The sequence below is a fragment of the Toxorhynchites rutilus genome, chromosome 3 (genome assembly GCF_029784135.1).
Source record: "Toxorhynchites rutilus septentrionalis strain SRP chromosome 3, ASM2978413v1, whole genome shotgun sequence".
Classification (NCBI taxonomy): domain Eukaryota; kingdom Metazoa; phylum Arthropoda; class Insecta; order Diptera; family Culicidae; genus Toxorhynchites; species Toxorhynchites rutilus.
In genome coordinates, this window is record NC_073746.1 from 143,997,641 (window position 1) to 144,019,736 (window position 22,096).

The 22,096-nt window shown below is 37.9% G+C and overlaps 1 protein-coding gene across 1 annotated transcript in view; it reads left to right on the forward strand.

Annotated features, from left to right (window-relative positions):
- The window catches only part of LOC129779383 (guanylate cyclase 32E), a 51,029-nt gene that overhangs the window by 15,166 nt on the left and 13,767 nt on the right, over window positions 1-22,096 (forward strand). Inside the window, exons 3-12 of the mRNA XM_055786816.1 lie at window positions 15,480-15,610; window positions 15,676-15,787; window positions 15,859-16,041; window positions 16,094-16,211; window positions 16,271-16,417; window positions 16,470-16,626; window positions 16,685-16,775; window positions 16,911-17,063; window positions 17,141-17,466; window positions 17,533-17,647. Of these exons, the coding sequence (XP_055642791.1) occupies window positions 15,480-15,610; window positions 15,676-15,787; window positions 15,859-16,041; window positions 16,094-16,211; window positions 16,271-16,417; window positions 16,470-16,626; window positions 16,685-16,775; window positions 16,911-17,063; window positions 17,141-17,466; window positions 17,533-17,647 (1,533 nt within the window). The remainder of the gene's footprint in view (window positions 1-15,479; window positions 15,611-15,675; window positions 15,788-15,858; window positions 16,042-16,093; window positions 16,212-16,270; window positions 16,418-16,469; window positions 16,627-16,684; window positions 16,776-16,910; window positions 17,064-17,140; window positions 17,467-17,532; window positions 17,648-22,096) is intronic.

Here is a 22,096-nt window from a genome sequence, read left to right on the forward strand (position 1 = left end):
GACGACACATGCGGCCTAACAGAGACATCAAAACCAATCTGCCTGGGGGAAATCGACATTGCAAATACATAAAAGTAGGAGGAGCTTTTGTTCCTACCGAAATGTATTCCCTAACAGAGATATGAAAACCAAGGTGCCTGGGGGAAATTTCATCCATACATAACGCAGGAGACATAACGCACACTTCAGCATTTTTTATCTGATACGCACCACCCAACGACTGTTCACCATCCTTTTGTCATCATCACTCGGTAAACACTGGTGGAGTGAACAAACAATACCCAACAACCAAACAAAACGGCCCTCTTCAGGGCCACCAAATCATCATTAAAGAGGTTCACGATGTAATTCTTCAAACATATCCAAAATCAACAGATAGCCTAACGGAATCCTACGTCAACTATGCGGTCGTGTCTCGAACACAACCCTCCTGTGACTTTTTTTTACATAACTTATCTAAAAATTAGAAAGGTATTTTTCTTCGTTTTTGAGTTGTGATTTTCAAAAAAAATATTCTGCCCTTCTTTTTCAAAAATGACTGTACTAAAAACATTCATAACTTTTGAACTACTGGACCGATTCAGATAATCGAAATATAAAATTGAGGGCAATGAGCTAGACTTTTTGACTTTTTTACAAATACTACACCTGCGAAAAATTGTATTAAATTTCGTAATTATGTATTTGTATTTGTTTTCTATAGTTTACACCTGAGGGTTTTTTTTGCGAAAAGACAAACCAGTCAAAAGTGTTGAAAGTCACTATAATACAGATAAAAAAAAACTATCATTAGTTTGATATGCGGTTTTACTCCTCGAACTACACACGTGAGATTTCGGGGACGTGAGATGTGGGAGAGTAGTTTGATACACGCAAAATTGAGACGCTCTCATGCCAGAGTAGAGCCATTCAAAACGGTTTATGAGGTTTATGAGATCATTCAAATATTCATATATTACGTAATGCTCTCAGGAAGAAAGGAAATCAATCTAAACATTTTTATGCAAACATTTTCATGCAAATGACTATTTGTTACATGTTATGTAGGATAGAGGGAGTCTAAAGTAGTAGAAAAATGTGTTACGTAATATTAGAACGTTCCTTAGTTGCAAAATTAATGAATTTGACTTGTTCTATGTCTGTGTATTCATAAATTACGTAGAATTACGTACTGAGGAACGAAATATGAATGATTTTATTCATTCATTATTATTCATTCATACGGCAATCGCCGGCAAATAACGTCCGGCAAAGTTCAATAAATATTCAATTTTCACTGGCTTCAACTTACCCCAGGGTTGAAAAAACATGCTCATGAACTATACGGAAAAAAAATCAGTTCATTTTTCAAAACCACTACACTTGATTATTATTATTTGATAACCTGACGTGCAATTTTGGCAATATTTTTGAAAAAATCAGTGTTTTCGAACCAATTAAGTCAGCGCGCAAAAATGTTTGTTTCGATTTCACGAACAAGGAAATGTAAACAAAGGCGAGGATTGCGTTAAAGCATTCCAACATTCTGGTAATAAATCTTCATATTCTGGTAATAGGTGTGATAAGGTGGGTTGAAAGGTATTATTTACTGAAAAAATATATATCACGTTCCGTTTCAACTTACCCCGTATTTCAACTTGCTCCGGTATACCTTATATCATTTGTATAGTATATAGAGGAAATGTGGTTAACATGAACAGGGTTGGTAAAATGAACCGATACTCAAATTTCGATAATTCAACTAAAAACCAATCGATATTTCACGATTATCCTATTCTTAGAACATATGAAGCTATTTAAGACACCCTGTTATGCGTTAAACTATCGCACGTAGAAAAAAAACAGCAATTTCTCTCACGGTAGCTATTCGGATGTAATTTTGCGCGCATCGTGTTTAACCCTCCTGTACTCGCGTGCAAAATCATAACACGTATACTCGCGCACGGTGTCACAGACCGAAATTGAACTTCTCTGTAATGTTGCCATTGTGTATTTTTCAGGCTTCATTGGCGTTTATTTAAAGAGGAGGGTATTATTAAATGAAAAAACTCCGAAAAATATGTTTTCTTCGTCTTCATTATGTTTTAATAGATAATCTAATTCAGCCTCCTCAAAACAGAGAAATTTTTGATACTCCGACACAAATCCGAAATTCGAATTTTCTCTGTTATTAATTAAAAGTAAGCAACTGAATATAATTCATGGTTTATAAATAGCTATAAAATAACATAAAAACGTATTTATCGATTGTGGTTTCATTGTAGTTAGAATCAGAACATAGCATAACTGCATGATCGAAACAAACATATTTTTTACATTCCATGCAGTAGTTGCGTGTTTTTCGGGTCTTTTATCGAAGAGAAGAATGTATAACGACCTTCTAGAATCACCAGATGATAAAGGTTCTGGAATATAAAGTTTGCATATTTCTAATATTCTTTGTCTCTGTATTCTCGGTAAACTAAGAATTAATGCCTTTTTTAGGATGGGGCATAAAATGATGATATGATATGATTTCTAGGAACTTCCTGTTCTTTTTCTTGTTTTCTTGTCGATAATGTTCATTATAAAAAAAATATTCCCGAAACTGTAACTGTTCAAAATTACCAATAGCCACCGATTAGTTTATAGTTTACTGTTTACAATTCTTCCACAACTGAAATTATTTCACAAGTGTGTATATGTATGACCATTATATTTAGCAAATAACTATACGAAAGCCAAATATTTATATGTTGTCTTTGAACGTATGAATCTAACGACGAATATATCGACGAATAGTTTATATATGGATCCGTTCAATACAGTTACAAAAGGGACTGAAATCAAATAAGAATAGTCCGGTTATGATCTTATGCATTATATTCAATAAAAATTCCACGCCACTAACATTTCATTCAACAATATTATAGAATATGAAAAAAGGCACTTGTCCAAAAAAATTACTCCTACACTCGCGTCGGTGTGTCAGACCGAAAGTGTTAAAAAAGTGGCACACGTCCCCTTTGTACCAACACATGCGATACGCTAAACGATGACGAACGACGAATAACGAAGCTAGAGAGAATCGCAAAGTTGTAGTGTTGATATTTTCTGAGAAATGAACGAATTATTGATTTCTCGGTCTGGCAGACCAATGCGCGAGTATAGGAGTGTTAAGGAATTTCCTGTGAAATTTAAGTTATTAGAACTGTTGTCTTCGACAAATTATCAGTTTGGACGACTGTTCACATATTCGATTAGAGGTGAACAGATATTCGGTTTGATTTCAGCGATTAATTCGCATTCGAAATTACTTTGATGTTTAGGGCAAAATGAGCCACCACCGGAAAACGACTTTCAATGTTATGTTTTCTGGAGCTGATATACCTCATCACACGTTGCCCTTCAAGGTGTTTCTTTTTGGCTTTGACCCTGGGAAAATATGCCACTCCAAACAAACCTAATCCTCAATATGTGAAGCGTTGTGTGTTTCTTACTACGTTTTTGTACGTATGAGAAAATTCTAATTACTACTCTAGGTGAATAGGCTCAGATTATTTCATGGATATACCTAATTTCTCAACAATGGTTCAAACAAATTTGGACATGAAACAACGTATAAATCTAGTCTATTTAACATGTTATGTACTGGTGTTCATTTTACCATCACCAGGTGATTATTTTAACCGCACACTAAAAAATGTTCGATTTTACAACTTTTCTTTTAAAGAAATATGTACTATTTTTATTTCTTAGAATAAAAACCATTTGATAACTTAAACAACAATTAGTTAAGCTATAATATTCTTCGAAGAACGGATATTGTAGCGGTATGTGGACGCAGTAAATGGAGATATCCCTTAGGGTGTTCATTTTAACCGCATTTCCCCTAAGCTATAGCAATATAAGAGCAATATGAGCGAGCGAAACAAGTGGCACATTGCAAATAAGCACGCATTAGAAAACACTTTCCAACTTCATTTCATAATGAGGTGTAATATTATCACGCATTTTTGCAACAGCACCAGTGGCTATGTGGAAAACGTGGTCGTCCAAAAAAATTTCGAATTCCAGTCGGCCTTGATTGGATCCCCGTTGACATCGTTTGGATTTTTTCGAGTACAATCCCAAGTTGACGTTCAGTCTGAGAGAAAGAGATTTCTGCTCCCATACAAAGAAACATTTCAAAGCTTCTACGAGGGTCACTATTTATATTTCGGGAATAGGAACAAAAACAAATAGTTAAGCTGCGAATATATTTTTATTGTTTTTCAAAGTACTCGCCACGATGATCGATACACTTTTGCATGCGCTTAAACCAATTTTCAAAGCATTTATTCCAATCGGCACGAGCCTTTTTTTTGAGCGATTGTCAAATTATGTGGGATCCAACGTGAACATAATTTTCGCACAACTAAGTGTTCATGTAAAACACAATACGTTACATGACGATCTTGCTTAATCATTTCGTGCACAGCATCGATGTTTTCTGGCACTACAGTCGATTTTGGACGACCTTCACGAAACTCGTCGGACAGCGAACTACGACCACGATTGAATTCACTATACCAGCGATACACAGTGGTTTTTGAAGGAGCTTCATCGCCAAAAGTCAAATTAAGTTGATTGACGCACTCTTGTTGTGATAATCCACGTCGAAAGTCGTAAACAATCATCGCACGAAAATGTTCACGATTCAGTTCCATTTTTTTGCCGAGACCAAACTTTCAACTAAATATAAAATAAACAAATAGCGTCCGTATGACAAAATGTTCTGAGTACGTATATCGTCAAAAATGTCAAACTTTACGATGGAACCGTCAGATGGACTCACATGACATCAGTGTTGCCAATTCCCGAAATATAAATTGTGACCCTCGTATTTGGTGCTTTTATTTGTTCATTTCACTCTTCAGCACACGAAAAGTTTTTTTTTCTGCCGAAGATGAAATGTTTTCTGCCAACGCTAGTTTGGGTGTAGTAATACAATTTTCCTATTGGTATAGCGCGACATTCGTCTGCACCACGCTGCGTCGCTTATATAAACAAATATGTTATCTTTAGCTAGTCTCTGACTGAACATCGCGGGAACAAAATGCATTTTTATTTTTGCTTATCTATGTGCTATGTGCTGTGTTCATAATTCTACCGCTCGGTTCTGCAAATTGATGGACTAATTTCACGCGTGGCGAAAGGTATTCAGATGCAGGTGTATATCTCACATACTGACAATGACCTTCTGATATCAGTTCACAAAATCATTCGGATTCTATTTTATGCTCTAGGAATTTGTAATTTTAAATCTTTCTGCCGAATATTTTAATTATTTTTTTTAAGTTTGTATTAGTGTCAGTAGTCTTAATTTTAATTTTGAGCGCGATCTGTCATTTAGTTTGTTTACAGCTTGCAGCTCGGCGATTATCGATATGGATAATAATATTGCTCGAAGATATTATGTGGAATTGTTGTGTTACAAACAAAATTTCTCTTGTGGAGAAACGTTGAGAATGTTTCTGAATACATTTGGTGACTCAATAACGTCAAAATACGGGTGTTTGAATGGCATATGGCATTTTCTTCAAAAATTCCATCGTAGTCGAGTGGCTGAAGACTTACTTGAAAGATTTTGATACCACGTTCATACAACGCATAATTATTGTTACGTGCAGGGTTGCCATAATAAAATTTGTGTTTTCGACTTAAAAAAATCTTTTTATCTTAGTTCTTTTCCAGAAAATCTGTATGGATATCTGTATTTTATTTATAGGTCTAATTTTTAATCATAATTTGAGCTTTATTATCACTGTTTGGCATAGCTATTATTCGATGTTGAAAGTAACGACGTAGCGCTAGTAAGCATATACATTGTAGTAAAAACACATGAAGCATTGAGTTTTTACTACAATGAGGTGTAATGAAAGTTTAAACAGATGCATTTTTTCATGTTTGTTTGCATTGCGCGACGTAAATACTCTAACATATTCTAGAGCACACACAAAAATGTAAGGCTTGCAATGATAACATACTGGGTAACTGCCAGTGAATGAAAACGTAGATTCGAGAAACTGTCAACGAATGAAAAGGGGACATTAAATTGGCCTGAAGCCACGTGCACAGGATAAGGACAGGTACTGATAGAATTTTTTAGGCTACATAAATTAATGTTCTCATTTATATTTATATTTTTTGAACTTTTATTGTTCAACCGTTTACCAATTCATTACAGCATTATTGTTTTGTGTGCTCTTATCCAACTCAATACCTGTTTCAACAGCTTCAACTCCAAAGAAGAATTTGTGGGTTATATAGATTCTAGATAGTGCTCCCGTGGCCGAGTGGTTAGCGTCATAACTAACATGCCGGGTGTTCGGGTTCGATTCCCGTTCTGGTCGGGGGAATTTTTCGTCAAAGAAATTTCCTCCGACTTGCACTGTGATCACGCGTATTCTAGAGCTTGCCACTCAGAATGCATTCAAGGCGTGTTATTTGGCATAGAAATCTCAACTAAGTACTAATAAAAATGACGCAAGTAATACTACGTTGAGACGGGAAGTTCCTCTAGGAACGTTAGTGCCATTTAAGAAGAAGAAGAAGATAGATTCTAGATTCTCAAAATTTCCAAAGTCTTAGATTGCGTCCTTAGATTCGATGTATTGTTCTGGGCATATATTATCCATATATTATTAGAGAACTAAGACGATCTAAACGAAAATCTTGGGTAAATAACTGCGAAAGCATTGAAAGTACCCCAATCGTTGCAAGACTAAGTAAGACTCTTGCAAAAGACCACTCGAACGGGCTAGGTTCCCTCAAAAAGGACGACGGTTCGTTCACAAAATCTCCCTCAGAAGTATTAGACTTACTGATGAAAACTCACTTCCCGGGATCTACATCGGTTCATTCTGATACCAGTCCTAACTACAACCGCGACATGAAATGCTCTCGAAGGAATTCTCAAAGTGCAAAGGATGTCGCAAAGATAGTTGCTGGAATGGTTTTCACGAGGGCCAGAGTAGAAAGCGCGGTGAGATCCTTTCAACCGTACAAATCCGCAGGTGCAGATGGAATTTTTCCAGCCCTGATTCAAAAAGGAGAATCTAAGCTGATTCCATCTCTAATCGAGATTTTTAAGGCAAGTCTGATACTAGAGCACATTCCTTCCACATGGAGACTCGTTAAAGTGGTCTTCATTCCAAAAGCTGGGAAACGTGATAAATCACTCCCAAAATCATTCAGACCAATTAGTTTATCATCAATACTGCTGAAAACTATGGAAAAAGTATTATATGAATACATAAAGCCTGTATTCATGTCCAAATGCCCTTTATCTAAATACCAGTTTGCCTATCAATCAGGCAAATCCACAGTCACAGCGTTACACACGCTTGTGACTAAAATTGAAAAATCTCTTTCGTCAAAAGAAACTGCATTATGTGCGTTTCTTGATATCGAAGGGGCTTTCGACAATGCTTCCTATGTATCAATGGCACAGGCTATGAGAAGAAGACATTTCGATGACTGCATAGTCGAATGGATCAAAGGCATGCTCACAAATAGACAAATCACCTCGGAGCTGGGTGGGTCATCGACATCTGTGATTGCAACGAAAGGTTGCCCACAAGGAGGGGTTCTATCACCTTTACTTTGGTCACTGGTGGTTGACGACCTTCTGATTAGTTTGGAGGCGAATGGTTTCGAAACCGTGGGTTTTGCTGATGATTTAGTCATAATGGTACGTGGCAAATTCGACGATGTGATATCGAGTAGGATGCAGATGGCCTTAAACCTTACACAATCATGGTGTATCAAAGAAGGTCTGAGCATAAATCCCTCAAAAACAACAATTGTTCCTTTCACCAAAAAGAAGAAACTGCATCTGCAGACTCTAAATCTTGGAGGAGAGGAAATAAAATTCAGCGTTTCAGTGAAATATCTAGGCGTAATCCTAGATGCTAAACTAAACTGGAACGCACACTTAGATGCAATTATCAGTAAGGCCAACATTGCCCTATGGGCATGTTCTAAAATGATAGGTAGAACATGGGGCCTGAAACCAAAAATGGTTATGTGGGTCTATACAGCAATTGTGCGGCCTAGGATAACCTATGCCTCATTAGTATGGTGGCCAAAGACTAAGGAGACTGTAGCTACAAAAAAGCTAAACAAACTCCAACGACTGGCATGCGTTGCTGTAACAGGAGCAATGCGAAGCACACCCTCAAAGGCATTGGAGGCTATCCTTCACTTGTTACCTTTGGGTCAACATGTTCAGCTGGAGGCCAATAGAAGCGCTCTAAAGCTAAAAAGATATAAAAAAAATATTAGACGGGGACAAAACTGGTCATTTGAGCATCCTGAATCTCTTACCCGTTGGACCAACCTCAGAGATGAACAGCGATTGGATGGAGCCAAGGACCAATTATGACATTCCATACACAGTGATCGAACTTTCTCGTTCAGTATGGGATGAGGGTGGTCCCGATGTTCGTAATGGTTCAACCCTGTTCTATACCGATGGGTCGAAAATGGGTAACAGAACAGGTGCTGGAGTGTATGGTCCCAGAATAAAAATTTCTGTAGCTATGGGGAACTGGCCAACAGTTTTCCAGGCAGAAGTAGCTGCAATAATAGAATGTATAAATGTCTGCCTTAAAAGAAATTATAGACATGCTAACATTTGTATCTTCTCAGACAGTCAAGCAGCACTTAAAGCCCTCAATGCTTTCAAGTGCTATTCAAAAATTGTCTGGGAATGCATTTGCCTTTTACGACAACTGTGTCAGAGAAGTTCGGTACAACTGTACCATTGCGGTATAGAGGGAAATGAACAAGCAGATGAACTCGCAAGACGCGGCTCAAGCTCACCCTTCACTGGTCCAGAACCATTCTGTGGAATTTCTGAATGTGTGTTGAAGAGTGAGCTGAAGAAATGGGAAGACCGGGAAGTAATGGCCAACTGGATGGCTGTACAACTCAACCAGTCAAAAAAATTTATCACGCCGAGTATTAAAATTACTCAACAATTGCTGAGTCTTAATAAGAAAGACTTCAGCACATTCACTGGTCTTATAACAGGACACTGTCCGAGTAAATACCATCTCAAAAACATAGGTTTAGTGCAAGATGATATTTGTCGCTTTTGTAATGCCGAAAGCGAAACCTCGGAACATTTGCTCTGCAAATGCGGAGCACTAACAAGACGCAGACTTCAACACCTCGATAAGGCTATTCTGGAGCCCAAGGAAGTTTGGTCTGTGTCGCCGATCAGGACTATAAATTTTATCAAACAGATTATTCCTGATTGGCACCTATCTCGCTATAGCTTTCAGTCTACTTCTTCATCAATAAGCAGTAGATAAGATTGAAGCGTAGTACAAAAAATGGGGCATACCACAATAGTTCAAACTAATGGACGCAGTGGTTCACACCCAACAAGGGAAAAAAATATATTATCCAAAGAACAAGATAAAGAGTTCTGGTTTCCCAGTTGATCTGCGTAAATTCAATAGCAAAACGAAGCTCAAAATAAGTAGAATAGAGTTGCTCATCGAGTCGTTCAAATAATTTGAAATTCGATTCGCTGCTTGGTTTCGTATTTAACATGAAAATTAACGAACAGGTTCAGTTCGTTGAACCTTCGTAAACTGCGTTCCACGACGGATTCCAATGAGAGCAAGCTGGTTGCATATAAATTCAGAATATTCAATGATTTCAGCTACTACTTTTTGCTGATTGGAGTAGGACTAAATGCAGCTTGATAGATCTATAGAATGTACCTTTCACCTGAAACTTGTTTTCATCAAAACATCAATAGCTAAAATTCTTAAGGTTCCCAGTTCGGTAGACTCACCAATTATGATAGCAAAGTTCGAATTTTCAATTTTCTCCAAAGGAATAGTTTTCAATGTTCGGATTGTTAGAATCCCTAACCTGGTTGGCTGCCTCATTTATGTAGACCGCAATGCCTGTTCGTAACATGGACTATACCGATTGTTCCGTGTTAAATAAACGCCTTGCAATCTGAACAAATGTTTGGAAAATTAGAAGTTCTCGGTGTAACGCCATTTAAAAACATAAACTATTGGCAATTTTATAATTATATATACAGTATAAGATTAATAAGGAGTGTTCAAATCGATTGCAATATACATCGACATCTCGTAAACTTATCAAGAAATCTGTAATCTGTAATAAGCTCTCGAAATGAAGAATTTTCGTGAAGTGATCGGAAAAAAATTATTGAAATTCATTGAATAAAAATCATTGTTGTATAAAATTGGAACCTTTTCTTTAAAAATCTGTAAATTCTGTATGAAATCCCGAAAATGTGTAATCTGTATCTACAGATTCTTGGTTTTAACAAGTCTGAAAAATCTGTATAAATACAGATTATTCGTGGGGCCCATTTTGACACCGTTGAAGACATAAAAACGAATTCACTGCATGAACTGAAGGAAATTCACGAATACAGCGGTAAAAAGGGTGACTGAACTGTTCGTTAGAAAAAGTGTATTGCTTCAGAAGGGGCCAGTTTTGAAGGCGATAATAATATAAGTTTGGACTTGACAGGAATAAATCGCCCCAGAAAACAGTGTCGTAGGCTAGAATAATTGTGGCGCGGAAAAAATCATGGGTATTATAAATTATTTTTTTCGTTTTCTTTTTTCTGAAATCTATTCTGATTCTGATTGAACTGATATTGGGGTGAAGTCCCCATTTAACAAGGGTAAGGATTCGAGGTGGCCCAAGTTGCCAAGATGACGTGATTTGAGTCGACCGCCAACCCGCTGTCGGAAGCGACGGTCTCTCGCACGCAACTCTGTGTTCCACTGATTGACCGGTTCATTAGAAACATAGGATACGTGCATTACGTTTGCCCGGTTAATTTTTCTTTTGAAATATATCATTTATTGCAATTCAAAACTATTGCACCACGATCTGAACAAATTTCCGCAATTTTAGGAATTTTGGTTTGGTTTGGACTCTGCCAGTCTTTATAGGTATTTATGGCTACTGTGAATATTTATCAATCATATGCAGTATAGAAAGGCTTATGCACAAAATAGGTATGCCATGGACGTAAACGTTTTTTCTCGGCTGTACTTTTTGTCGTTTGGCTGCTAACAACATAATTTATATGAGTTATTGTCAGCTTCAAACTAAGGCCACTTACAGACATGGGCTCAGTTGGAAAGGAAATGTTCTAAATAAACCAAACATTCAAAAGCCTTACAGTTTGTCAGCGATGAAATGTTAGCTGCATCAGATTTTTCGCGTCAAATTTATGCCGATTCTGTTCCTGAATGCTGGAGTGGATAACATTCTACAATATTTGATAAAGGGCTCACGTGTCAGACGTTGCATTGGCTCGAGTGTTTCCCATATTTTCCGATTAAAGATATTACATTCGGATTTACTGTATCAGTAACTGTTTAATTGTGAGATAATACTTGCCAACTTGTATGATTCGCACACCGTACCTCCGTGCAAAATTTGCTATTGTTGAGATATGCTTGATACACATGATATGTTACAGTTTGTCGCTATCGAAACAACGTCGCAAAATCAATGTCTTCATCGGAATTGCAAATACACCGAATAGCGTTCGGGAGTAGCAATCCCTTTCCCGCATACAAGTTTTGTTTCGTTATCCGAATAGTCAATAATGGTTCCGGCTACATTCACCGTCGATATGTTTAGGCTGGGAAGAAATATCATTACGATGCTCGCGACTGTGCGATGTTACGAGTCCTCCAACGCGAGAGTTGCTGAAAGGATTATTTTCACTGCGGGAGTTACTGTGTATAGTGACATATCAGGATAGGCAAAATTTTGCCAAGTTCAAATGATCAAAGCTTTTTAATGAAAGAAATTAATTCAGATTGAGATTGAATTCATTTGCCATTCAAACAATTAAAACCATTCCCCTGGGGCACCCGGAACCTCCTACAGCGTGTAAAAAGTTAAATGGTTGTGTCCACTTGCAGCCATTTCTGTACTGCAATAGATTGTTAGGGACAGGGCTTGACAATTTTGAAACTTAAAGATGAAAATGACTTTTTTACTTCTTCCTTTCTCTTCAGCCAATTTCAATTTCGATTGTGTGTATCCACTACGCATACTGAAACATCGATTCTTCAATTTAGTTTTCGTTCTGCTGTCGATTCCTTTGAATTAGATTGCAGACTATTTCACTTGACGATCGAAACTGCTCTATTCACTATCATTTGAGTGGGTTTTATCTCACCTCCAGTTTCACATGTGAAAGGACGATCAGTGCTTTCAATTGAAAGTTTCATTCGATTCCATTTCTCCAAACAGGATTCTCCTGGACCGTCTTCCAAAAAAAAAAAATTGTAAGGGGTTGTGCCTAGGACACGCTCTCATTTTCGACGTAGAACTACGGAATTATATTATTCAATCCGCTTGTTTATTACTCCGGATATTATTTTAGAATGCATCGAAATTTTTGAAATAACTTTTTAGTTATTTAGTTATTTTTACTACTTCAGTAGTAAAAATGGGTGGGTTACGTCTATGATATAACCGCAAGGTTGACGTGGGACTACCGCTGCCCTTAGATGTTCAATATTTTTTTTATCCCATTTCTTTATTTATTTAGGTTCATTGATATTTTAACTGTAACAGAGCTGGGTTTCAATCGTGTACATGTACATATTTATGGTTCTATAAATTGTAAATTACACAGTAGTAGCCATTTAGGCGTAAGTGTCTTAACAGTTGATATGATCATTGTTGTGTTATTTATAGTCCAAAAGCCCGTTGTGCAGAGCTTGTATATAGATAGAGAGAGGCCAGATTTCCGACATCGAATCGATCTCCATCGCTGATGATTGTTGCGTGGACGTAGTTATTCTATAACAACACAAAGATGGTCAATTGAGGGCCCTGAGTTTGAACTCACGATTGATCGCTTACTAAGCGGACGTGCACCCAAGTGGCTACGATGTCCAATATTATTGCACAATATTTTGGATTGCTCAATAAAGTTGTTCATTCAGGGGCTTCAATATTGCCCCTAAGCAAACAATAATATTCGTTTCAAGTAAATTTGATGACCGTCCTTTTACGTTTGATATGCTGCCTAGGACTACCAAAATATGTGAACGGAAGAATTGTCAAACGATCATTGTATTTTACATTTCCCTGTGAAATTATTGCATCTCTCATGTTTACGTAGTTCTCGAACCACGAAAGTTCATTCACCTCTAGTATCTGAAATGACGATTTCCCAGACTTCTCAGTTTAGAATTAATTTCCGGTCTGCACAAAGACTAGCGAGTACAAGTACATATACGAGGGCGGTCCGATAAGTACTTAGCCTCATCGTCCGATGGTGACAGTATCGCAAGAGAGATTACTTATCGTGTAGTACACTCTCGTAAACGGCTACTGTCAAAATTTCAGCCGAATCGGACTCGTAGTTTTGTTTTTACCGTGTGTGGAAGCGGGCGTGTCCGCGGATATTAGAAAAATGGAAAAAATGGAAATTCCGCCGTCGCCACGGCCAAATTGTTCGAATTGCACTACGAACTGCTGCTCCATCCACCGTATTCTTCAGATTTGGCCCCGGGCGACTTTTTTGTTGCCAAACTTGAAAAGTCACTCGCCGGGCAGAAATTTGAGTCGAATGAGGAGGTCTTCGCCGCCACGGAGGCTTACTTTGCAGACCTCGAGAAAACGTATTTTCTGATGGACTAAAGAAGTTGGAGCATTACTGGGTCAAGTGTATCGAGCTAAAAGGAGACTATGTTGAAAAATAAACCGCCACTTTTCCAATTTTTTTTTGTTTTTTTGTAGGCCAAGTACTTATCGGACTGCCCTCGTATTTGCAATGCGGATTCCCCCAGGCATCTTTGTTTTGAAATCCATCTTAGAGAATCACAATTCGGTAGGAACAAGAATACCCCTGACCTGCATGTATTGGCAAAGCGGTTTCCTGCAGGCACAATGATTTTGAAATCTATGTTAGGAAAGCACATTTCGGTATGAATAAAAATACCCCCTACTTGCATGTATTTGGAAAGCGGATTCCCCCAAGCACATTGATTTTTAAGTCCGTGTTAGGAAAACACAGTTCGGCGGGAACATAAATACCCCCAACTTGTATGTATTTGCAAAGCGGATTACCCCAGACACATTGATTTTGAAGTCCGTGTTAGGGAAACACATTTTAGTGTGAATTAAAATTCTCCTACTTGCATGTATTTGCAAAGCGGATTCCCACAGGCACATTGATTTTGACGTCCGTATTAGAAAAACACAGCTCGGTGGGAACAAACATACCCCACGATTTGCATGTATATTTGCAAAGCGGATTTCCACAGGTACATCGATTTTGAAGTCTGTATTGCGGAAACCGTAAATTAGGCCAATCAAATTTGGACAACTAGAGCGTTTTGACATTTTACAGTTATTCAATTGTTCATTTGATGAAAAATAACATTTTATGATGTTTAGAGATCAGCGAATTGTAATATATAGCATATCAAACGAATCTTAGAGATTTTCCGACTCGATTGGTATTGGTAAATCATGAGAATTCGTTCACAGTGAACATAGTTATTTACGTTAACTTTATTACATAAAAACGTGAACTGTTTTCTGATTTGACACCCTTCCTGAAAGACGTAGTTCTACGTCAAAAAAAGTGAAATTAAAAAGACATATGAGGGCATAATAGCCGTACGACCAGCGTCGACAACTGATTGCGCCTGCTGGCTACTGCACATTCTTCCACATCGTGAATACGGTTCGAGCTCCAACGAAATTTTCATTCGAAATAAGACACTTTCATTCGACATAAGAACCGAAAACACAGTTATTTATGAAAAATGAAAATCCAAAAGACTTTTTAAGTTAAACGGTTTCATTGTGATTAGGCATAATAATAATACAGATGATGTACTAAAAGCTGAAAAATAATTAGGTAAGAAGCAGTTAGCAGTTATTACAACCATTCCTTCAATAATCTAGGGCATACACACATAAAACAAATATCAAACTTTGTGGTGTGTCTGAATTTTCTTGTATTCCACTTTTGGTATTAACTGATACGAGAAGCTCATATATCTTATCAACCTGGCGTTAATTGTGATATTGTAATTAGTTCATAGTTAGGATTCCTACGCCAAATAATTTTAGTTTTTAGGTGTATTACTTTCGGTTTCCAGTACCCTTTTTCAGTTGAGTCGTTCGGTTAATTATTGAATAAGTTTTGAGCATTTTATACATATTCTGAAATCAATTGTAAGGGCTTTATTTTATGATTAGGAGTATTCTATGTTAATTCTTGGAGGCGATCTGGCGTAGTGGTAACATCCATGCCTCTCACGCTAAAGGTCACGAGTTCAATTCTCACTCCCGACATTCTTCCAAAAATGGAAGTAGAAGTGACGAACCAGCCAAATGAGTTGAAAGTCACTATAATACAGATAAAAAAATATGTTCATTCTTGTATTGTATGCTATGTGCAGGTAATTTTGGGCGCTTTGCTGTTAGCTATCGAGAGTATCAACAACGATACAGCATTGCTACCGGGAAAAACGATCAAGTTAAAACCGGTGGATATCGGAGCACAAAAATCCCCCAAGGCGTATCCTATTATGTGAGTGGATTGTTGTGGTTTTCTCTATAACTTTTCGAAATAAAAATTTATTCATTATCCAACAGTAAGATGACGGAGATGCGAGACGATGGTATTGCAGCGTTCATTGGACCGGATGAAACTTGCACGACCGAGGCTCTAGTGGCTTCCGCCTGGAACATCCCGATGATTTCATATGTGAGTACTCAATTGAAAAATTTTGGCTTGTGTTTTTATTTAAATTTTACTAAAACCATGAGGTGCTTCAGAAATGCACCGACGCCGCCGTTTCGGATAAAAATGTCTACAGTAGCTTCGCCCGAACATTGCCTCCTGCTACTAAAGTTTCCAAAAGTGTCGTATCCTTGATGATCGCAAACAATTGGCACTGCTTTTCCATAGTTGCGGGAAAACATCCGGCGTGGAGTATGGAAATTGCGCATGCAATCAAGGTACGTATTCATCGAGTGTTTCCGGTTAGAAAACCATACTTTTGCTTTGCAGGTTCAAGCTGAAAGTAATAACCTAACGGTGAATAACTATAAGGAATATTCTGATTACATTCCGTCAAAAATACAGAAACTGCAAAATATAGTGGATGAAACGTATCGAACGACAAGAAGTGAGTGTTTCTGTATATTGTACGGGAAAATAATCATTTATGATTATTCTCATTTAAAGTATACATTTTTATTGGAGAATACATTGAAATGGTGGATTTTGTGCGATGTATGCAAAACAAAAAGCTCCTGAGTAGTGGCGACTATATTGTCATATCGATCGATGATGAAATCTACGATCCGACAACTAAACGTAACATCTATCAAGGTGGGACAAACTGTGAACGATTGTATTCAATTTACAGTGATTACATTTCTAGAGTACTCCGATTTCTATCAAAGATACATCGGTAATTCAAAGGATAAATTTCTTACTCGCAAGCGGTACAGTTTCAAGGATATTCAAGAACGTTTGCAGGAAGCGTTCCTATCTGTACTCAGGATTTCGCCACTTTTTCCAATGAATCCGGAGTATAGGTAAAGCTACATGTTAACAACTACACTATTGTCTCATCGAGTGAATTCTCTCTGATAGGTTATTTCGCCAGCAAATCAAAGAATATGCACAGCATCCACCCTTTAAAGTTCCTCTTCCATCTAATGCGAAAATTTTGCAAGAGATACAGGTATGTCCACAACAAAGCTTTGTTGCCATGAAGTCGTCAAATCATTGAATGCATTCATTGTTTCAATGCTGTGGATCTTTTATGACCAAAAAAGGGGATGAATAGTTACAACGTCTTCATGTCAATCTATCACAGGTACCAATTTACGCTGCTCATCTGTACGATGCCCTGTTCATCTACGCTCGAGCTGCCACCGAAGTGATCCAGGAAGGAGGTGATTTTCATGACGGGAGACAAATTATGCGTCATATATTCAACCGTTCGTACCATTCGATACAAGGATTTGATGTTAGTTTTTTACTTCTTGCTACTGGTGGTGCAAATTTAATCCCAGTGTTATCACTTTCTCCATGTCACCGCGCCAGGTTTACATAGATGAGAACGGAGACGCGGAAGGCAATTTTTCAGTCATCGCTCTGCAGAAAGATGAAAAAGTGAATAACTCCCTCAACAAGTCAATGCAACCAGTGGGAATGTTCGTTTACAGCAGCAACAGCAATACTCTACCCGAGTTTAGATACATGAGCTCGTTGCGGCCCATCATGTGGGTGAAGGGACGCCCACCGTTAGCCGAACCTCCATGTGGCTTTCACAGAGAAAAGTGTCCGCCGAAGTCTCGTGACTGGCGATACATCACGGGAATTGTGGTGGCCACCCTGTCCATCACCATATTTGCCGTTATACTCTTCAAGTAGTATTGAATCTAAGATAGTGAATGATGGATTGCGTAATGAATCAGTGGTCGATTTTCTTCTAGACACTACAGGTACGAGCAGACCCTTGCATGTCTCCTGTGGAAGGTGGAGATGAAAGATGTCACCATCATCAGCACACCGGATACTTCTTGTTACATTGATTCGAAGAAAAAATTGGTATGAATTTGGTAGCATTTCCCGGCGAAGTCTTCGTTCACAAATGTGTTATATTTGTTATATTTATCGGAAATTAGGTTTCAGAAAATTAAGTTTGCTAATGTACAATTGGAACACTAAATGAGCTGAAAAGTTTTCAGTATTTACAATGAAATGTATTTTTGCCATTTTACATTTATTCTACATTTCTCACAATTCATTTCAACACTTATGTACCTTTCCTGTACATTGCTGCCATGCGATAATGAATATTGCTTGAAGCACATGTAAATACTCATACGAGATATTCTCCACACGACACGCAACTAAAAACGCTTATGATGTCAGCATTCTCATTTGTTTCTGGTGTTGTCACATCTTTTGGTCTTGCAGAGCGTTCATCATCAATATTCATCAAAACACGTTTGAATTCATCAACCAAATAAAATGAACAGTTTCACACGATAGTGAATACTCACTTAAAGGGGGACCCCGGTCCGGAAGATCGAAAAAATCGAATTTTGGTTTTCGCATATATTGGAAGATTATGCCCTCAGAAATGTTGTCCTAAAGAGGATTTTTTCGATATTTGATTTCGTTGGAAAGTTACAGCCAAAGTATGAAGTCACCTCAAGCGATATAGTATTGCTGAAGGAATTTTTAAGCGCGTTATTCTCGAAATCATGTTTATTCAACTAATGATTTCGATATCTTAGGATGTACTCGATCGATTTGACTGAAATTTTTCATCAGCATGTAAAAATGAACTATCTAAACTGTTACATAGTCGTTTTTTGATGATGATAATTAATCTCGATTTTTATGAGCTTTTAAACAACGATTTTTAATGAAAACTAACTCCTTTTAAACGAAAATGGCTGCCATTTTGGTAATTTATCGAATTTATAAAAAACACTATGTTATAGGTATTGTCCCAAATTTTCAAAATATTTATTAGAATTCGTTCTGCGACACCCCTTTGCTTCAGATCCGATACCACAAACATTCTGATAAGCCTTTCAAATGTTAATAACGAGTTTGTAATTTATTCATTCTTCGTAAAATATAGAACAGATATATTTGAATTGTTTGTAGAATACAAACAACGTGTCAGATCGGCTTGAAGTTATAGATGAACGAGCGGAACTCAAATTATAGATGATTTGAACGGGACTCAAATGAGCCATGGTTCTGAAATAAACTTTCATATATTTATTTTGGCTTAACGTCTTTACAACATGGTCTGATTCACAATGTTCCTTCAATTAACTCGGTTCGTGACTATCTCTCTCCAATTCCGCGAGCAACCCATGCTCATCAAGTCCTGGTCCACTTGATCTAACCACCTTGCTAGCTGCGCTCCTTCACTCGAATAAACTACGGTTCATAAATTAATCACGTCTCTCAATTGAATTACGATTCTTGAATAAGTCCCGGCTCTCGAATACACGCTCACTTGATTCACGAATCAAAAACAATGACTGAACTCGAGTCTATGTTACTCGCAATTGAAACATTTGCCATATTCATTCCTACTCATGAGCCAAAAACAGTGAGTGAACTCGAAGCTACGTCACTCGGGTGAATAATTGTGTAAGGTAAATGATGTTGGTTTGTGCAGTCGAAAATGTGATCATGGTTTGTCCACTTTTTGTATTTTCTAATTCAGCGCACCTGTGTCAAATCAGGTATTCAAACGTTTCAAAAAATATAAATAAAATTTTCTTTTTCATTATTTACAGTAGTTTCATAGGATTTTTACGGATTCACATGTTTTAAAGGTTTATAAAATCCACCTTCTATTCTACCAGATGATTATTTGGTACGTATTCAGACCTTTTCTGGATTGTAACACTTACAAATATTGTAAACATCATGCTTGCACCATTTGTATCAGATTTATAGATCTAAATCATGTAAATAATGGATCTCTATGATCTCTGATCATGGTTTGTCCGACTCGCTGATGTAGGTTTGTCCACATGGTTACTATGGAAACCGCTTGGCACGTTAGAGTTTGTTTGTTTTGTTTTGTTGTCCATCGCGCGAAGCAGAATTAAAATTTCTCTGTGTTGAGTGCTGTTCACCTTGAAAACGCTCAAGAAACGGCAATATTCTGAAGGAAGGCTAAATTATGAATGGATCAATATGATGAAACTGAAGCAATAAGAAATGCAACAACTACTCGAAAATTTGATTTTTGTCATTCAAAAATGGCGATTTTAAAAACCGGACAAACCATGGTGATCTTCAAAACCGGACAAACCATGATCTTTTTTTCGGACAAACCCTGATCAGAGGTGAACAAACCAGAAGTGTACTAACTATGAATATAATTTCTCTTTGAAGAAAATCGTTAAAAACACCTACCAATAATTTTATCGATCGCTAATGAATCAAGCTCTCGTGAGTCAGTCAATATCTCGTATGACCTCACGAAGAATATTGACTGGAGAAAATTTGCGGAAATAATATCTGAAGCAATTGTTTCAATGCATGAACTTACTTCACTCGAAGAGTATAGCTTTATATCGAGTTTGATTTACGAAAGCGCACTTCAAGCTCAAAAAAAACGTGTACCGGCTACCAGTTTCCGACGTCGTCCTCCATCACTTTGGTGGGACAAGGAATGTTCAAAGGTTTACCTTGAAAAATCATCCGCTTTCAAAAAATTCAGGAAAACTGGATTAGTGGAATGGTTTCGAAAGTACCAAGCTCTAGAAGCCAAACTAAAAGGTTTGATTAAAGCAAAAAAGCGTGGATATTGGCGGAAGTTCGTCAATGGTTTGTCAAGGGAGACCGCTATGAGCACTCTTTGGAATACGGCTAGGAAAATGCGTGGCTGGAACCATACAAACGAAAGTGAGGAATCTCTGACCGTTGGATTTTTAACTTTGCACGGAAGGTTTGCCCAGACTCCGTTCCTGCACAAAACGTCGTACGCGACATTCCACTTCAAAGCGATTATAAGAATTTTTCGATGGTGGAATTCTCAATTGCCCTTCTCTCATGTAACAATTCAGCTCCGGGGTCGGACAAGATTAAATTCAACTTGTTGAAGAATCTTCCTGACTTGGCAAAACAGCGTTTGCTGAACTTGTTCAACAAGTTTCTGGAGCTGAATATTGTCCCGCATGACTGGAGACAAGTGAGAGTGATAGCCATACGGAAACCCAACAAGCCGGCTTGCGATCACAACTCGTATAGGCCGATTGCAATGTTATCCTGTATTCGTAAATTGTTTGAGAAAATGGTTCTACTTCGTTTGGACAAGTGGGTCGAAACGAATAATTTGCTGTCAAATACGCAGTTTGGCTTCCGCCGAGTTAAAGAGACGAATGATTGTCTCGCGCTGCTATCTTCTGAAATCCAAATCGCATTTGCTCGCAAACAACAAATGGCTTCCGTTTTTCTCGATATCAAAGGGGCATTTGAGAGAAGCTTCATAATCGTGGACTTTCACCAATTCTCAATAATTTCCTGTACAATTTACTGTAAGAAAAGCACATGATTTTCTCTCATGGCAGCTCGAAATCTTCTCGTTACAGTTTAATGGGCCTACCACAAAGCTCCTGCCTAAGCCCCCTCTTGTACAGTTTTTACGTCAATGATATGGATGATTGTCTAACTAGAGACTGCACGCTGAGACAACTTGCAGACGATGGAGTCATTTCCATCACGGGTACTAATCCCGTCGTTCTGCAAAAGTCGTTGCAAGATACCATGAACAATCTGTTCACGTGGGCCCTTAAGCTGGGTATCGAATTCTCTACGGAGAAATCTGAAATGGTCGTTTTTTTCTGGAAGCACAAACCCGCCCAATTCCAGCTTCACCTATCCGGCAAAACGATCCAACACTCTATGTTTTTCAAATACCTGGGTGTATATTTTGATTCTAAATGTACCTGGGGGAGACACATTGCGTATTTGAAACAGAAATGCCAGCAAAGAATCAATTTTCTCCAAACAATAACCGGAACATGGTGGGGCGCCCATCCAGGAGACCTCATTCAGTTGTACAAAACAACGAAATTGTCAGTGTTAGGCAGTTTTTGCTTCCGATCAGCTGCCAGGATTCATATTCTCAAGCTGGAGAGGATACAATATCGTTGCTTGCGTATAGCCATGGGGTGTTTGCATTCGACACATACGATGAGTCTCGAAGTTTTGGCAGGAGTACCCCCGCCTACTCTTCGGTTCACAGAATTATCCTACAGATTTCTCATCCGTTGCAAGATCATGAATCCATTGGTGATTGATAACTTCGAAAATCTACTCCAACTGACTCCTCAGTCAAGTTTTATGTCTTTATACCATGAGTACCTTACCCACGATGTGCACCCTTCACCAGGCATCTCCAACCAAGTTTGCTTCCCATACTTTTGCAATTCTTCTGTCATTTTTGATCTGTCCATGCGACAAAAAATCCATGGAATCCCAGATCATCTTCAATCCAATGCTATTACGTCG